At 36.3% G+C, this 19,606-nt stretch overlaps 1 protein-coding gene across 1 annotated transcript in view; it reads left to right on the top strand.

Annotated features, from left to right (window-relative positions):
• The first annotated feature begins 4,030 nt into the window (after nucleotides 1–4,030).
• Nucleotides 4,031–19,606, top strand: part of PPFIBP2 (PPFIA binding protein 2) — an 89,428-nt gene continuing 73,852 nt past the window's right edge. Inside the window, exon 1 of the mRNA XM_074149202.1 lies at nucleotides 4,031–4,094. Coding sequence (XP_074005303.1) covers nucleotides 4,031–4,094 — 64 coding nt within the window. The remainder of the gene's footprint in view (nucleotides 4,095–19,606) is intronic.

Genomic DNA, 19,606 nt, shown 5'->3' with positions numbered 1-19,606 from the left:
CAGTAAGTTATAGTTTTACATACAGAAAGTAGGTTAAGAAATTTGCAAGGTATATTGGCTCTAAGCACAATTATTCTACCAGAGATTTTAATTTTATTTGAAATGCAAATCTCAGATTGGGATTTATAGGGTAAAGCTAGCTGAGCAAAATAAATTTAAGCATTCAAGTTTCTGTCTGCACTTCCTGGAAGATCTTATTAGTTAGGTAATTATAACAAACAGGGTTGCAATATCTTTATATGTGGGCTGGGCTCTAAATTAGTGTGAGCGTGTGGCTTAGAAGGGTTGATAATAATTTAGACTTAGGTCTGCTTAACAGTAAAGCTTTGGCTATTAATAGCAAGCAATTTTTACTGCTCAGGCAAAAAAGTAAATTCTTTTCTTCTTAGGGACCTGAAAAGGTGAGTAGATTGGTTCTTTTATTTTGCTGGTATATAAATTAGTCTAATAAATCCTGAAGGTTAGAATTTGCTAATATTAAAGCTTGTACTGTAATGTTAGAGAGAAGTTTTTCAGTTTTGGTAAGGACTGAACAAAAACTAACTTTCAAAATATATGTATATTTTAATATAGGTAGATAAGTCATGGTGTTCTGCATCTGTTGATGTCATTCAGGAGTGAAAACTGTAAAAAGAATTGCAGTTAAAATACCAGCAAATAAGTGGATCCTGTTTGGGGCACTTGGCATGCCTTGGGATTGATACAGGTGTCTTGTTATTAAATAATAATTAAAAAAGAATCCACAATTGCAGATATTTCTATAGAAGTAGATCAGAAATGGTAACTGAAAGCGTATGAGACCTAACAAGCTATTTTCATAATATTGCTCAGAACAGTCAAACTGTAAGAAGGGAGTGTCTGGGAAAGTAACACTTGCCTGAAGCACAAGCAACAGGTCTGTCTAGAAAAAGATGTCAAGCAAGTAATATTACATTATCCCTCTGGAGCAAAGAACATTGCTTTCATTAATGAATAGTTGTTTGATCAGCAGGTTTTACTCGCTTAATGCAGTTAAGCAGCAAACACACTGTGGATACTGGTGACAAAGCAGGCAGAGTATGGAGGTTGGGAGGAGATAGAAGAACTTAGTTCTGGTGGTATTTTTCAGCAAAACTTTCTGGTTTGTGCCAAGGTCTTGATTAAAAATTTTTCTATAAGTAAAATTTCAAGTTTGTAATGTAATATATCAGCATTTTCTGTATCTGTTTCACTACAGATAGTCAAATACTATATTTGATGTTTAGAAGAAATGGTAGTCCTACATTTCTTAATAACAACTGTATATTGCTCTAGCTGCTTTAAGCACACAGTGCAGTAACTTACAGCACAAATAAGAGCATGCAGTGTGATTTAGCAATAGAAACTCTATGCTATTTTTAGTATTTTTCACTCTTTTTCTCACTCCTAATTTTGAGACAGTCTACTGTCCTAGTTTACCAACACAGCTGGTGGCCATAGATTTCTAGGGGAGTGGCTGGTGGCCACATCCACCAGAGAAGCAAGGTAGCTGAGGTGCCTCTTTGGCAGCTGCTTGCTGTGGGTGGATTTCCTTTCACTGAGGTGATTATTACCGATGTTATGGCTGCTTTGAACTAGGGGAAATACTGCAAGGAAGGAGGCATATTGAAGTTGAGAATATGGTATCTCCAAAGTATTTAGTGAATCTGCTAAGCTACTGGCAGGTAAATGTGACACCAGAAGATGGAAATATACCAAACCCAACAAACTGAAGCAACAGAATCAGAGGGAGTGTCTGTGAAGTTCACGTGTGTAAGCATTCTGAAATTTTAAGTCTGTATCAGATGTCTTAATGACTTTCCAGATTATTCTGAGCATAGTTTGTGTTATTTCCAATATCATTAAAGGAAATACTTGGGTCAAATGCATTTTGGTGAGATTCAGTTACATCTAGCATTGTTCATATTTAAATTATTATTTTGACAAAAATAGAGAGACCAAAACCAATCATTTGTTTACATTGATCTTTGCCTTGGGTGACACTAAAGATTTTTCTTCCATTTTCTGAGAAGGCTTTTCAGATCAATTTGATCTGAAGTTAAATAAGTTAAATAAATGGCAGAGCTCAAATTAGAATTTAGTAGTTTCTGACTCTTACTCCTGCATCTATCCCTCTAGATAGTGGTGTTGCATACATTGACTGGAGTGGACACAGGACACACACCTTACTGATAACACAGAGGTTATTAATAAATTAGCGTTCTTTGTGTATATTTCAGCAGCACCATGGAGTAAAGCCTGTGTCTTGGGATTCTTAGTTGGTAAGAAAAGCAAATAATTTTGACTTGTTAGTAAAAATTTTCCATGACACTGAGCATTTCTTACGATGCTCAAGGACTCATCATTAAGTGTACTTTTAGGGATTTATTATTTATTTTCTGACAGATTCTCTTAAACAAAATTGGGTAAGTTGGTTTTTTTTAAAGCTGACTCCATCTTCTGTCTGCTGATTCTACATTCTAGTCTTTAGGCAGGCTCCGACTGAGAGAGTAAATGTGGATGGTTTAGCTGCCGGTCATGTCATTGGTCATGGTGGCTAGTGTCTGAAATGTCACTGGATGAACACTGTACAAAAATATTTTCATCTATGTGAATTGCCATTAGAGATTATTGCAATATTTATTTAAATTCAAAGTAATTGAATTCTTAGCACAGGTAATCACATGATAAATAAAGATTAGTGAAATTTCAGTGGCATTGGAATAATCAGCCCCACAAACATATGGCCATTGCCTATGCATATAGCTACAACCTGCATCATTTGAAGGATATCTCTAGCCATTGTCAGACAGGTGTCTCTTGTGGTGTTTAGAAAGCTCTCAAAATCAAGCAGTTCTGACTCATAGATTTAAAAACTTGCTGTATCAGGAGACTGAATTTCAAAAGACTGAATTGCATCCTTCATGGAAGAGAAATCATATTCCATGACCCTTTAAAGGCTTTGTCAGTATTTTGAGTTGTGTATTAGAGCACTGCAAAAATTATGCACACATATGAACGCCGTTCATCGCTGCGTGGGCACTAGTTTCATACTTCAGCAATGAAGTGATGTGCAAAAAGGCCTTGTTTCAGAGAGAATTTTCTCACTGGCAGTGAAATGGACAGTGCAAATTCTTTTGCTCTTTGAAATGTCATCTGTTAACAATAGTGACTGCTACTTGACTAAGAGTCCAGCAAAACCAACTCACAAGTAGAAACTAATTTTGTCCTTAATGTCAGATGGTAACATGAATGTCTGTTTTTAATCCTTTTTAAAGAAGCAGCAGTAACTTTCATACTTGGAAGCATGAAACAGGAATTTCATACCTGGTGCATTTTGTTTATCAGAGCAGAAAGAACCGTATTTTCAGTGTCACGAAAAAAGTGGTAGAAAGATTGAATGGGGGAAGAAGGAGTAAAAATAATTTGAGAATTGCTGGACGTGGGGTGCTATAATGTAGAGGTCAGATGTGAAAACTATATGAGATACAGTTACTGTTTGGGTTGAGCCAGCAACAGGTTTGTATCTGTTCATACTCTACTCTTACGGCAGCAATCAAAAAGCAGAGCTCCTACAGAGCTCTGATTATAGGTTAAGCATGTTTTTCATTATGTGTTCATTCCTTCATTGAAACCTAGTCAATCCTCTTTTTCCCCACAGTGCAAAAGGTTGCAATGCACTGAACTTTCACTGGTAGGGATAAGAGACAGGGGGATCTCAAGCCTCCAGTATCCGAGATTGTTTGGTTTTGTTTCCATCTGCTTTTCCTTGTTTTAGTAAAATTTATTTAAAAAAAAAAAAAAAAAAAAAATCAATGGTGAATGAAAACCTCGGAAATCCCAAGTTATCTATCAAGAATAGGAACAATTTTGTTCTCATATTACTAGGCTGTATTTTTGCTAGTGTGGACTTCTGGTTGTGTGGCTTAATTTATAATGTAACAGTGACATATATTTTCTGTCAGGTCTGGTTTAGTGTAATACAATTGATCTCATCTGTCTTTTCAGTAAAGGTCTGAAGAAATTGCAGATGATGGCTTCTGACGCTAGTCATATGCTGGAAGCAGCTTTGGAGCAGATGGATGACATCATTGCGGGTATAACAATGCTTTATTTTACACCAAACTATGTTTGTCTTTTACCCTTCTGCAATTCTCTTCCTTGTCTTTTACTTTTTATTTATTATTCTCAGTTTGTCAAGTTCTCTATAATACACAGATTTCTCTGGTTCAACAGTTATGTGAAGAAAATTTAAAGTAAATTAAAGGAAGAAAACCTGCAATTCCACCTCAAACATGAATATTGAAGTAAGAGGAATTTACTTTGCTCTAATGCTGTATGGTAACTTAAATACATTCTAATTCCTGGGGTAACATTCCGTGTTGTGTGTTAGTTTTTTATTTCAGTGTGTCTTTGAAAAAAGTCTTCACCGAGGCTTCCAGTTAGCTAGATAGTATGTACCTTTATTTTACGCATACACATATACAGATATACATAATATATAAATAAAAAATTACATCATTTTCTTCATTTATGATGTATATATTTAAAGTAGGTCAGCTATTAATAATCTTCACAGCCTAATGAGTTAGAATGCATATCTTTTTTTTGACATTTATATCCAAGAGTGGAGTTATGAAATTCTTTTTACACAGCTGTCCACTATAAAGGGATATGATGCAAGACAGAATTTGCTGTCTTTTGGTTTTCTCTCAGTATTACAGCACCCAAGAAGAGAGTTTGATTTCTGTGGTTAGGACTCAGTAGCCTTGGGGTTTGTGCTCATACACCATGCAGTATGAGCTCCTAAAAGAAGTATCTGGGTAGGGCCGTGATCTCACTTGTGCATAATGGCAAAGCATTCACTAAAGCTTTATAAATTTAAATAGTGACACCCATGCTGTGCTTTCATTTTTTTTCCCCTAATGATGGAGAAGATGACATTAGCTTCTTGTTGCTGCAGTTGTGCTTCTTCCTGCTTTTCCTCATGCTCTTATAATAAAGCTTTCTATCCAGAGACTAATATGGAGCTTCAAATATTACCATGAGACTAGCCATTATTAGGCAGGAAGTCATTATCCAGGATTTTTACTTTAAAGAATCTCTAGATTTTTTAAATTCTCATCCACATATGAGTCTTCACTTTATTCTAAATGTACAAACTTTAATAGAATGCTAAGAAATACAGAAGTGTAAATGTGAATATGTGGTAGATATAATTCCACAAATAACTTTTCACACCAATGGAACAAGTTCCAGGCAAATTTAGAAATGTATTTCCTTATTGCTTCTTTTCCTGAATGGAAAACCTCATTCAAACAAGATTTTAATCAACAGAAGTTAATTGGGATTTTATTTTTTCACCTCTTTTCTTATAAAACACGTAAATAGATAGTCAAGTAAACATTGCACTTTACTCAGATATATAAAGAAAGAACAAGAAAAGCAAGTCCAAAACCGTAATTCATAAACTAGGGAACTGAAGTAATTTCTTAGCCATTGCAAACCTTGGGTTTTGATCCTGACTAGTGATACAAAAGAGCCAAAGTAACATAGAAGCCCATGGCCCTTGAATTATGCTATGGAACTTGTTCTCGTAAATGACCTGCATACATCTGGAAATTTTATCTTGTATCTCTCCTCTGTGATGATTTATACATAGCCCAGTACACATTGGTGATATCATGGATGCACTGTTGATTCCATTCTTCAGAAAAAATCAAAAGAAAGAAAAATAGGCATATTCTATTTAAATTGATTTTCAGATTAGACATTTATTTTCTTCCAGGAGTTGTCAGAGCTTTGTGGTATGTTTTCTTTTGAAGGAAAGGGTTAAAAAACTTGTCATGATATTGAGGTTTGTTGTTCCATAGGATTTCATCTGCTTCAATCTCTTCTGTTGATAGAGCGTGCTTCAAACATATCTCAAATTGTCCGGTATCTCCCCTTATGAGCAATAAAAGACCATGTATTCAACAAACAGGTCTATCACCTTGCTTATCTGAGCAGTGCTATGTTTTGTTTAGAAAAAAAATCAATTCTACTTGAAGATGCCATTTCATATTCCCTTCAAAAAAGATTTGCAGACTTACAAGCTGTATGGTTTTTCCACTGAGAGGATAACATTGCTACTCAGTAGCATTTCCATGAATGGAAGCTCTGAAAAATGGTTGTTGTGAGGTTAGTTCTGCGTAAGAAAACAGGTGTTAGTGTTGGGTATTTTTTTGATGGTATGGAAATATGTGGCATAACTAATTAAATGGCAATATATGCCTGTCTAAGAAAATCACGTATTTCTTCTAGTTTCATGCTAGAAAAATAATTGAGGTCAGAAGCCAGGTTTGAATTTATTATTTTTTTTTAATATTCTTTTCTTTTCCCCCACTCCTTTTTTTTTTTTTAGATTGTTTATGCCCATAACTTTTTAGGGTTTAAGCTTGATAAGTAAGAAATAGAAGTAAATTGTTCCAGGCTTCCAAGCAATATCACTTTTACCCCCCTCAGTTGTCATGATGATGAAGACAGCGATACAGAGAAGCAAAGCAAATTATATAAGAAATATTCAATGTGAATCACCAGATTGCATGTCCCATTCACAGCTGTTTTGTAGTGGTGTTGGTGCCCAAGCTCTAAAACAGATTCAGGCATGCTAGTGGTATGTAGAGTTTGTTTCCACAGTACGTGGATAGGTCATGAGCAAATTGACAATCTCCTCAATAGAGTTCACTTTATGATTTTGCATTACTTACATTTTTAGTCTTATGTTCACTGATATTCAGCATAATATGGTAAACCAGCTTACGTAAAGATAACTAATGGGGAAAAGAACCATGTTATTTCCCAGACAATGCATCTGTCAAGTCTCATCAGTGTTAACTGAATACTTCCCATATGATTTCAGAATTGTATCTACCTGCACCACTAAAAAATCATGTTGCTTTATTCCTTTACCTATTTTTAGTTATAATATAAAGTAAAAGCTCAACTGGGTGGCAAGGTTCTTTGCCTTATTTATTTATTTATTGTTTTCCATTACTAGAAATAGATAATACATTTTAAGATGGGTTGACTCAAATCTGTTCTGGTCGTTCTCCTCTAGCTAATGTTCTGTGTGTTCCCGAACTGTTTCTTGAATTCTGGTGTGACTGAAGGACCAAATATATCTGCTGGAGCCTATACTTTATTATCCCAGTTTGTCTCAAATTGAGGAACATAGTAATTATTCGAGTTTGATTCTCTCTAATTCAATCCATGAAGCTTCTGTATGCAATTTGGGCAGGGAATGGAAAGCAGGAATGTTCTTTTGTCCTGTATGGTGAGACAAGCAAATAAGATAGGAAACTCCTTCAGAAGGAGGACTGCCATGAAACAAACCAGGACTGAGAGTCTTCTAACTGCAGATTTATATATACCATATTATTTAAATATTGGACGAATCATCTGTGCAAGTGTAGCTGCTCTTGCAATGGACTGGAAACAGCAAAAAATCAACTGTTCAGAGCTTGTGCTATTTCAGTTTGCTGTATCCAGATTCTGTAGATATCTCTAGGTAGCACTAGATTGAAAGACAGAGGCTAAACTTGGTGGCTGTTGGAAACTCACGTAGCTGATAAAAAGATGTTTCCTTTGAAATGAGGCCTGCATGGGTACTAGGAGAGCTATGCTCCTCTCTTGGCCTCAAACCTTTGCTATAGGCACAAAATGAACATTAATCACTATTTTAGAGAAGTGGGAAGTCCAGAGATGCGTAACTTGCATTGATTAATTTTTGAAGCTTGAGTAGATGTGTATATTTACACATTCAAAACCAGCATTCTCTCTGTTTAATGAGAAAACAGTCCTGATTTCTTTTATTAGCTGTAGTCATTATTAAAATATTAGGTTGTGGTCTTGTCCTTTAAGGTAAGAACTGGACATGCAAATACACATTGCAAATATTTACAGATTTTCAGTCCTACTTTTAACCTTCTAATTTTAAAAATCATGTCCCTTACTCCAAATGTTAACATAGCTCATACGTTATTCTGATTAATCCAAATAAAAAGTCTCACTGCAGACTGTGCATCTCAGTGCAATGCAAAGTGTATTAGTGTTTAGAGTGCATGAGGGTAGGATTGTGAAGCAAGATTAACAAATTGAATTTCATTGGACTTGATCAAATTTGACAGATAGGTCAGTGTTCCCAAGTCTTTTATGCTTCAGTACATCTGTACTGATAACCCATCCTCATAGCTATATAAATTAGGCATGCTAAACGATTAGCCTTATTTGACTAAAATAGCAAAAAGGGCTAATGTGATTGTCAATGAACATGACTTATCCATTAGCTAGAATGACTTGCACTCCAAACAGAGGCTTTCTCTAAAGAAAGCACCCATATGTCAGATCTGTCTACTCATTCTTTATTTGAGCTGCATGAGTTTGGCATTGCTTCCCTCTAAGGTTTGACCAAGTCGTTACTTTCCCTTTCATTAAAATATGTTTCTTTATAGGACTATAGATTTTGATTATTTTTTCTTTGAAATATATTTTTATTAAAATTATTGAGTTTCCTTTTAACCAGAGTTTCTGCAATTATTGCTTAATGAAAAGTAATGAGAAAGTTAAATGTGTAATCACGTGGGTATATAGTGATATTTCAGTATTAGTAATGAAAGATTAAAAAATACAAAAATAAAAATAATTAAAAAGTTTGTCAAGAAGTTGTCCAAGAAGTATACATGTTTAAATTCCCTTCTCTTGAGGTGGCAGAATGCTTGTGTCCAGTTCATTGCTTTGGCTGTGTGCTACAAACCCAACCACTTCCCACACCCTTGGTGAAAAAGAGGAAATTATACTTAAGAGATGAAAAAGATTTTAATTCAAGTTTAATATATTTTCCTCACAGGGTCTATTTGCCAGAAGTTGAAGAAAGGCCTGTTTGTGGGGGTTTTGGTGGACTTTTTTCCTTCTTTTTGTCTTTTATTGTTCTGCCTCATCATAATTTTACTATGAAGACAATAGAGTTCAAGTTCCAGAGCTAGGCTATGTTTTTGGATGTGGTAGATTACTAAGTCACCTCTAGTTAAGTGATTAGAACTTGGTCTAAAAATGCAGGAGTGGACAAAAAATACTAACACTCTCACTTGAACCCCTTTGGATGGATTTTAGGTTTTGTGAAATAAGGTTTTCACTGAGTTCCTACATAAATAATAGGAAATCCAAATATTTCCTAGTGAACTCGTCCTTTATCCATGAATAGTCATGCACGTCATCACAAGTTTCATTCAGAATCTAAAGACTAGTCTAATGGCACTTTCAGTGAAGAAGATAGACAGTGAAGAAGATAGTTCAGCTTTGTAAGGGATGGAAATTGTCCAGACAGGACAGACAGCACTTAATCCTATTTTTGTGATGTGTGTGGGGATGGGGGGGGGTCTTATTTCAAATACATGCTGGGTGACATGCAACTGATGGGCAGTACAAGCCTCTTGTGACTGTGTAGAATGACTGGAGAATAGCTTCTATTTTTTCTTTTAAATTTGTATACTTCCAGGTGGCTTTATATTTTTATCACTTATGTCCTATTCAAGGTTCACATATTTTCAAATTCAAAATTTAGTTTCTACAGCAAAGTTGTATAGCTTTTATAATTTTAATACAGAGATCTTAGTAGAATTTCATTTTAGAGCACTGAATTGACAAATAGGTGAAATAATTTGAGAGAAACAGAATAATTTATATAATGAGCATTTATTTTGTTATAGATCAGAGTAATAGAACAGCAACAGCTGCAGTGGTTTTCTTGTATTTTCTAAATAAATTGTACTTGTATTAATAGGCTATGCTTCAGTTATGATTGCTGTATTTTTTTTCTGTTCTTTTTCAGTCAATCATTTGGGCTTTTTTCTGAACAAAATAAATATCTCTACAGCATTTGTTTGTCTTGTTACTGCTTCCTTAATTAAGATGAGCATTTGGGAAGTTGTACTATACAAGATACTATAGTGGCTTTTTGAAACCCATTAGCTAGGGTGTATTTATGCATAAATCTTACAGCAATAGAGATATGAAAAAGGACATTAAAGAATAAATTACTTGAAATCAGGTCTTTGATAGAGAAATATATAACTTCCTGTCATAACAGTTCAAGAAAATTATGTATTAAGAATATTGTGAGGGAAAAAGGGATAAAAATGGTGACCTTTAACCATCCTGGAAATTAAAGGGGAAAATATAAAAACTTAACATAAATATCATTATAATTTGTAGATCAGTGTTTACTTTTTTTTTTAAGATTTCTTGTAGTTTGTTAGGTGCTGACATTTAGCTTCAGATACTTAACTTCGGAAAAGCTAATTAGTCAATTCTTTAGATGTTGTCAGCAGTAACAGATTTATAGCAATTTTAAATCTTTTAAACTTGTAAAAATATAGCAGTTCACTGCCTATTTAGTTAATCTGTAATTTTTCATGTCAGCTATCTGTGGTCTTTCTTTTATGTTTGTTAACAACATCTAAGACATGGCCTCACAAACCGTGTGTACACTTGAATACCATTACAGCCATTTGATACTATATTTTGTAGGGCTTTACACTTACTGTAGCCTTCAAGTTAAGACCTTGCGTAACTGTTCAGGAATAGTTTTCATCTGTGTTTCAAAAGCATGTGAAAATCATGGCAGCTTGCATGTTGATTGTGCATGTGCAGCGTTGTCTACTCATTCCTTACCCAGGGTTGCCAGAGCAACCTGAAGTTTGGAATTTCCTCAATTTTGAGTGCTTAACCTTGCAAGAGGTCATTATAGCTATTTGGGCTACTGTCCTAAAACATGCTTCCTATACTCTCACTATCCTCAGCATATTTTCTCACAGATAGTGGGGGTCTGAGCACAAGATAGAGAATGAAGTCTCCCTGAATCCTGTTTGTGTAGTGATGGATTCCCTCTGTAAACAGGGTAGTACTACAGAATCTTAAGGAGCTGAAAGCACTGAGAACTTGCTTCCTATAAATACTAATGATCTTTTACAAAAATAGATGTTTAAAATTGTTTCGTAGAAGACAAAATTGTCCTTTGAATGTCCAAGTCAAACAGTGATTTACTGATCGAGTTGGTCTTTGACTTCCCTTGCATGTGTTCCTGCCCTTCCAGGAAAGCAACAAAATTCGAAGTTTTCCTGAAAATAAGTTAAGACTAATTCAAAATAGAGAAATCTTGGCAACTGAAATATGCTACTTTAAATTCTTTATTTCTGACTATAGATAAACAGTTCTGTCAGCATAGAACACCAAAAATACAGTCATGACCTAGACACCTATATCAACATACCAAAAATGTAGTGCTGCATTGTGTTTATGCAAAACAAAATCCACACAACATAGGTATTTGTATTAAATTTTGAAAAAGAATGGAAAAGAAATAGAAATGTAAATAGCTGCAAATGCAGTATGTAGCAAAGAAAGGCAGTTAAAGCATGATGGCCATAACCCCATAAGACTGAAAAGCTGAGAAACAAAGGTTCTTTTGTGGTTTATATGATGTGATCTGTTTTTCAGTACATGAGTCACTCAGTTGTTTAATAGGCTAGTGAACAGTTTTCTAAGATTTAAATTTAAACAAGTTTTATCAAACACAGGATTTCTTTAAATTTAAAATCGTAGCTTCTCATCATTCCTACTTTAAGGTAATGTAATTGATTTGAAAGAGTCTTTTTAAAAATAAAAAGTAGTGTAATTTTTATAAAACAAGATGCCTTTATTTCCTCACAAACTGAATGCTCTTATTCTCCCTATGCCTTCAGAAATTCTTTTTTTTCATCAAACAGTATTTATGTTAGCAGTAGCTTACTACTGTTTACTACAAACAATTCTGGATTTTGTACTAAAAAGATGTATTTGTTGTCTCACAACATTGTTTTAATTAGACTACTGGTTTTGCTGGCCCTAAATACACATTTTGTGTGTGTAAATAAAAAAAAAAAGAGAGAGAGAAAACTGGTGCAAGTATTTGTTGTTCTTTGTCTTTAATAAAATGTCATGTTTTCCCTGTGTGATGGAGACTCGGCCTCAAATCTCCATCATAACTGCATAATCCATCTTCCTTTTTTCGTCAGATGTAAGGCTGCTTAGCTTGTGTTTCTGGATAAGAGAGACCTTTTTGTTGCAGTTGTCTATACAGTACCCACTGTCCTGCACATCACTGCTTAGAGTCTATAAGCATGTAAAAGGAAAAAGGCTGAGTAGTTACATAGATAATTTGCATAAGAAATTATAGACAGTTCTTGAAAATTGTTTTAAGGATCCACATGTGGCTGTATATAAAGCTCAGCTGAAAATCATCCAAGCTGCATGAAACTTGCATCTAAATATGGTCATTAACGTTTCTAGGCTTGGAAATTTTTTCCTGGGGCTTCCTGCTAATCCAGTTCAACAGTTACTGTTCCCTGTAGTTAAGAATCTAAAAGCAGAGATTTGAGGAGAGGCTAATATGAGCTATGATTCAAAACACACCATTTGTGATGTATTTTGCATCACAGTATTACAAGAAAGAATTGTTTGAGCTACCTCTTCGCTCCTTTGACAGAAGGCTTAGGAACGAGGAGGCTGAATTATGTCCCATCCAGACCTTACTACTAGTTTACATAAATTCACATTTTCAAGGCTGTCTTCATGAGAAAAAGAGACTTGTGCTTCAAAGAAAATTACTTTATAGTCTTGAAGGAGAGAGGAAGAACTTGGACAACCTATATGCTCATTGAGTAAAAACTCAGGTAACAAAAAACAGTTCTCTAGCAGTGTAATGATTGACTGAAAGGCCAGAGAAAATGTATATTTGTAATTTTATTGTAACCACTGTTGGTCAGATATCAAAACTGTTACCTTTGAGTATTTCAACTTTATAGAAAGGCATCCTTACCCCAGTGTAGAAGTAGCTTTTGGGTTTTATTGTGGGGGTTTTGTTGTTTTTTGCTGTTTTCTGGACTAAAGGAGTCAGCAGTTTTAGGAAAATCTCTTTTTAACCACTGGTGGTTGAGTTGTGTATTACCAGGATTTTTTTTCTAAAACTCAGACAGTTTTAGAGTGAAAAGACTGAGATAACAAGGACGAATGCAGGGAATCAGCAGTTGAGGGGCAAGGAAAAGCAAGAGATCCTAAACAGTGTCTGCTGCTACCAGGGATGAAAGTTGGGTGATGGTTGAATGTATACAGTATAAGTGGAGGAGAGTGGATTTTCAAACTGGCGCGGCCTTCTGCTTCTTTCTTTATTTCTGCTTAGTAACTTAACTCTTGCAAGCTACCAGTAGTGCTGTTTTTTGAATAGGTTATATATTTGCCCAAAAGGAACATTTCTGTGAAGCCATTCAACTAATGTCAAGGACCTTTGGACTCCAAATGTGCTTGCACGGGCAGGGTGTAGGAAATGTGTAACTTAAAAGTTGTTTCCCTTTTTTTATTATTTCTGTTACTCTTTCTACCATACATATACTGTGCAGCAACACTTAACCTCCTTCATCCACTTTCTGTATGTGGAAGCCAGAATTGAGCTGCTTGGAATGTCTTAGTTTCAATACTTTATTTCCCCCCTTTCTCCCTTCCTTCCTTCCCCCCCTCCCTTCCTTCCTTCCCCCCCTTCCTTCCTTCCTTCCCTACTCCTCTGTAGTAGACATATATGATGATTAATTGTGTTCCAGTAATACACTAGGAAACCATGGTGTTGAGTATTATATAAACATAATGTCAAAAGCTTCCCCTGTGTCCTGTTTACCCCTGGAAAAACAGGCATGGGGAGACTCTGACATACTCAAGGCTATACAGTGAGTCTTTTTGCAAGAGTTCAAAACTGCACTCATTTTTCTTGAGTATCTATAAAATTCTAGTGCTTGAATTATATTCTTCCCCACTTCAGCTATCTATAATAAAGCTACACAAATTAATTGCTGTTAATGGTAGAATATACTGGTAATACTTAGTGTTCTGTTTGCACTGTGGTATCTCTTTTTTTGCATCAGTCTGCAAGGAGATTCAAATTCTTACTGTCTGGTTCTAAAACTTAATGTCCTTCACAGCATGATGATATAAAGGTTTAAACTGATGCAAAGAAATATAATTTACTCCTACACACTTTTACTTCTGTTTTTTTAGGGTGTGTTCTTGTACTTCTGGTGAGCAGTAGATATCCTGCTTAATATGAAACTACACAGAAAGCAAGTAAGAGAAGCAAGTCTGTGATTCATTTCAATTTAGGCAGTAAAACAGGAAGCATTCTGAATTAAAATGCTGAGTTGAACTCCGCATTTCTGCATTTATATCACTTCTTTACCTAGTGTAAAGTGCATTAGTTGTTGCGTTCTGAGAAATTTTTCATTTCAGACAGCAGAATAAAAGGAACTACAGTAGCAATGCATGGCAAACCAGTTTTAAAATAATGTCATAAAGGAAGACTGCATGCATTTATTTGATGGTATGAAGGGTCATGTTCTCTTAGTGATGCACTGAAATCTATGGGTAGCTCCTGTTCCGGATAAGGATAGTTACCCGTGGGAGGGCTTTGTAACTTTTGTTGAGTACTCTGTCCCTAATCCAGGAAAGCAATGCACTTTTTAAGTCCTTGCTTAATATTTGTGATCCTAGGGACTTGAAACTAGTGGAATTTTGATTGCTGAAAGCTAAAATCCTCAACACATCTCAGAATTATGCCTTGTATTCTTGGCATGATGAGGGTACAGATACAATTTGGGGTTTTGTTTTTCTTTCTGATGGTATCAGACATAGGTACATTCTTCTCTCACCACTGTCTGCTTTTTGAAGTCTAAATACAAATCTTGAATAGTACTGTTATATGTCATAGAATGATAGAATGGTTTGGGTTGGAAGGGACCCTTAAAGGTCATCTAGTCCAACCCCACCTACAATGAGCAGGGACATCTTCAACTAGATCAGGTTGCTCTGAGCCCCGTCCAACCTGACCTTGAATGTTTCCAGGGATGGGGCATCTACAGCCTCCCTGGGCAACCTGTGCCAGTGCTTCACCACCATCATTGAAAATTTCTTCCTTCTATCTAGTCTAAATCCACCCTTTTTCAGTTTAAAACCATTACCCCTTGTCCTATGGCAACAGGCCCTGCTAAAAAGTCCTTCCCCATCTTTCTCATGAGCCCCCTTTAAGTACTGAAAGGCCACAATAAAGTCTCCCCGGAGCCTTCTCTTCTCCAGGCTGAACAACCCCAACTCTTTCAACCTGTCCTCATAGGAGAGGTGCTCCATCCCTCTGATCATTTTTATGGCCTCCTCTGGACCCTCTCCAACAGGGCCATGTCTTTCCTATTCCAGAGGGTTCCAGAGCTCAACGCAGTACTCCAGGTACCCCTCATCAGAGCAGAGCAGAGGGGCAGAATCACCTCCCTCCACCTGCTGGCCATGCTTCTTGTGATGCAGCCCAGTTGGCTGTCAGCTTATGTCCAGCTTTTCAACCATCACCACCCCAAGTCCTTGGCGGGGCTACTCTCAATCCCCTCATCCCCCAGACTGTATTGGTACTGGGGATTGCCCCAACCCAGGTGCAGGGCCTTGGCAGTTGGCTTTGTTGAATCTCACAAAGTTCACATGGGCAAACTTCTTGAGTTTGTCCAGGTCCCTCTGGATGGCGTCCTGTCCCTCATGCATGTCAACCACACCACTAAGCTTCGTATCATCTGCAAACTTGCTGAGGGTGCACTTGATCCCACTGTTTATGTCATTGATGAAGATATTAAACAGCAATGATCCCAGTACTGACCCCTGGGGGATGCCATTTGTCACCTTGTCACTAGTCTCCAGCTGAACATTGAGCCATTGACCATGATATCTGGATGCAACCATCCAACCAATTCTTCATCCACCAAACAGTCCACCCATCAAATCCATATCTCTCCAATTTAGAGAGAAAGATGTTGTGGGGAACCATGCCAGAGGCCTTACAGAAGTCCAGATAGACAACATCCATAACTCTTCCCTTGTCCACTGATTTAGTCACTCCATTATAGAAGGCCACTAGGTTGGTCAGGCAGGACTTGCCCTTGGTGAAGCCATGCTGGCTGTCTCAAATCACCTCCCTGTCCTCCATGTGCCTTAGCGTAGCTTCTAGGAGGATCTGTTTGATGATCTTCCCAGGCACAGAGGTGAGGCTGACAAGTCAGTAGTTCCCAGTTCTACCCTTTTTAACAATGGGTGTAATGTTTCCCTTCTCCCAGTCGCCAGGGTCTTCACCTGACTGCCATGACTTTTCAAATATCACAGAGCATGGCTCGGCAATGACATCAGCCTGTTCCCTGAAGAGTCTGGGATGCACCTTGTCAGGTCCCATAGACTTCTGTATGTTCAGAGGTGTGGGAAGAGAGATTGCCAGTGAAGACAAGCAAAAAAGTTGTTAGTACCTCAGCCTTCTCCTCATTCATTGTTGCCAGTTTGCCAGTCTTGATCATCAGAGGGGATACACTTTCTTTGACCTTCATTTTCTGGCTGACATACCTGTAGAAGCCCTTCTTACTATTCTCTGCATCCCTTGCCAAGTTCAGCTCCAGCTGCGCCTTGGCCCTCCTGCCTCAATCCCTACACAACCGGGCAGCGTCCCTATTTTTTTTAATCTTTTCTTTCATGGATAATAACCTCAGTTGAAAGATTTAAAATTATGAATGAAATAGAGCCTTTCAATTTCTACTTCCTTCATTTAACTTTAGTTGGTATTAAAGAGATGTTTTTCCTTTCAAGTTTTAATGGGGCTGATGCATGTAAGAACGTACAGACAGTTCACTTGTAAGATCATTACATCTTTATTCACGTAAGCAAACAAATACTGTGTTCTCTGTTCACTATTATTAGCTAAGAAAATTTTGAAGTATCTTTATTGTCATCTGCAGTTTAAAATCCTGTACTGTTTATGCTCAAAATGAATTCCCAGTTACAATTACGGGCTAAAATGTAAGATATGACCCACTTTTGTATGTTGTTAGGTAGTTCAAGGAACATGAATTTGCCATAAGGATGTTTCTGATGATTTTCATTTGTTGCATCTCTTTTTGTTAGCAATTAATAGAAAAATATTTCCTTCTTCTGGCTTCTTTTTTTATTTCTTATTTCATGCAAACTTAAATGAAGGAAAACTTGAAGCGGGAAAGGGGACAGTAAGGAAAAAACCTGAAATTTCTTAAACTGACTTTGTTTCAATCACAAGATGTTCTTTCCTAGGGAAAACACATTACTATCTTCCAAATGTCCCTACACGGGACAGGACTGTCCTTAAGACCCACCTTAGATTACAACTATGGAAAGTCAGCATGTGTGCCTTACACATGGATCCAGTTCTTGACAGTTCTGAGAAATGATGGCCTTCCACTGCTGTGTAAAATGTGAGACTTTTGAGGATGCTTAGAATTCTGCCAGTCTGAACAATCAGTTGAAGAGCTTGGGATAACTGAAGCATGCATATGGAGTATGTCCAGTCTTAGGAAATCACATAACGTACAATTCTTGGCTGGCTTTGGCTGTGCTTCAGCACTTGAGAATTTTTACCTTTATAGAACTGAGTTTCTTAAGGGTGACAGTTCTTTCACTTGCCACGATTAAAGAGTGTGCATATATGGTTTCTTTATAGTGTTTTGATAGAGGCAAATCAAATAAGGGCATGCCAAAATATGTGAACTTCGCTGTCGTCGAATTTTCCTACATAATTTAAAATCATTTTCTGTAGCAGGTAGATGTGACCAGTAATACTGTAGCTATGGTAATCTAAGGACGGAGGCAAGATGTGATATGTAGTGAGGCATTTAGGCTGGTGAGGGAAGATGTCATCAATATTGTCCTCAAGGAAGTTGCAGTGGTATGTACAGTATGGCTGTATATTTGACTGTATAAACTAGCTACCTAATACAATTAACTGTTCTCCTGAACAATTGTTTTAAATCTGTATTAGCTTAAAGATTATGGCTTTTATTTCACACCTGAAGTATTGGTTGTAGGCCTGAAAGTTTGTGTGGTTTTGTTTGAATTGTGTGGATTTTTGTTTGTTTGTTTCTGTTGTCTGTATACAAAAAGTATTCACATACATAACATGAAGAATTCTATAGCAGAATGCTCCATTAAGTTTTTTCCCAATTCATATCTATTTTTGTCAGTTCATTGAAGGGGTAGCTACCAAAGCTGTCTGCTTTTCTGGTGTGAAAAGTACTTGCTAAGCAAAAAGACAGAAAATTTTAGCATGGTGTTTTCCAAAGGAAAGAGTGAGAAAGCCAGTTTAAAAGTCCTAATGTCACAACCAATGAAGACACATCTTTAAAAGTGGCATCAATGCTACTTAAGAGGACAATGCCAGATTTCAGTTTGTGTGTGTATTTCTTTTGGAAGGTAAGTAATGAGCCACTATGGCTGAATGAAAAGATTTAAGAGGTTATATGATTCAAGTGGCTCTTACACAATTTGTAAATCTGCTATTTTTAGTTGCTAGAGTTAATATTAATCTGCATTAGGAAGTACATAAACAGAAAGAACTAAGCTGGCATAAGTAGCTGAGAGTATAGAAATACACAAGAAAATATCTTTTAGTGGTTAGAATACTCAAATGCAGCAAAAGAGTTAGTTGATTCTCTCCTCAAAAGGAAATAATTCAGGAAGACAAGGTTGATTTACGAGGTGAAGTTGTCTCATGTATCAGTCTTTGTAGCACCGGATATTGAAGAAACGTTATCTTAGATGTGGTCTGTGCCAGAAATTAAGATGAGATCTTGCACTTGAGGTATTAAAATAAACTCATAAGCAGCGGAAGTCAACAGGATCAAACAGGGAATATTCTGAGTTTGAAAAGAGGCTAAAAGTATATGAAATACTCCAGTAGTGAGAATCAGAATGTTGCTTTACAAAAAAATAAAATCCCTACTATGGAGCCTTGCAAAACTTAAGAAATTCCTAGGGATGGTTTTGCATTGTTTAAGAGACTCAAACAAGAAAACATGTAAATCGTACAGTAGAATTCAAAGCACACATTTTTTCACAAAGCTAATTGATCTGGCAGAATTCTTTGTGTCATTAAAGGAGTGGTTGAAGAAGACCTGGTTAATTTTATCTAGAAATTTCCCAAAAGCTTTGATAAAGCTAAGCGTTCATAAAATGAGAGACAAAATATTGTTTTGGATCAAAAACTTATTGACATGGGAAACAATATTGGGATTAAATGATCAGTTAGCATTTTGGCTAAAAGCTAATCTAAGTGCAGAAGGTATTTCAGTGTACTAGGACCTAGAGTCTCAGTGTATTCATGAGTTATATTTAGGTATTAGTTGTATATCAGGGTATATGTAAAATGAACCGCTGGGTTCAACCATAATTTGTAATGTCCAAATCATGGTAGATAAATAACCTTAGCAGGGAAACGAACATTGATTAATCCAAAGCACTGTGCACTGAAGAAGAAAATTTGAATTACTTATACATCTGGGTTTCAAATTAGATACACCTGCTCAGGAAAAAAAACTTAGGAAATAATTTTCAAAGGCTCAGTGGAGATTTCTATTCCTTTCATAACTAAGACATAAATGATGTTAAACACAGGACTAAAACAAAGAATAGTGCAGAGATTATTATAATCCCCTTGTGTAGATCA

The sequence above is a fragment of the Numenius arquata genome, chromosome 6, assembly GCF_964106895.1.
Source record: "Numenius arquata chromosome 6, bNumArq3.hap1.1, whole genome shotgun sequence".
Taxonomy (NCBI): Eukaryota; Metazoa; Chordata; class Aves; order Charadriiformes; family Scolopacidae; genus Numenius; species Numenius arquata.
Note: the sequence above shows the minus strand (reverse complement) of the source record. Positions and strands in the feature narration are given on the sequence as shown.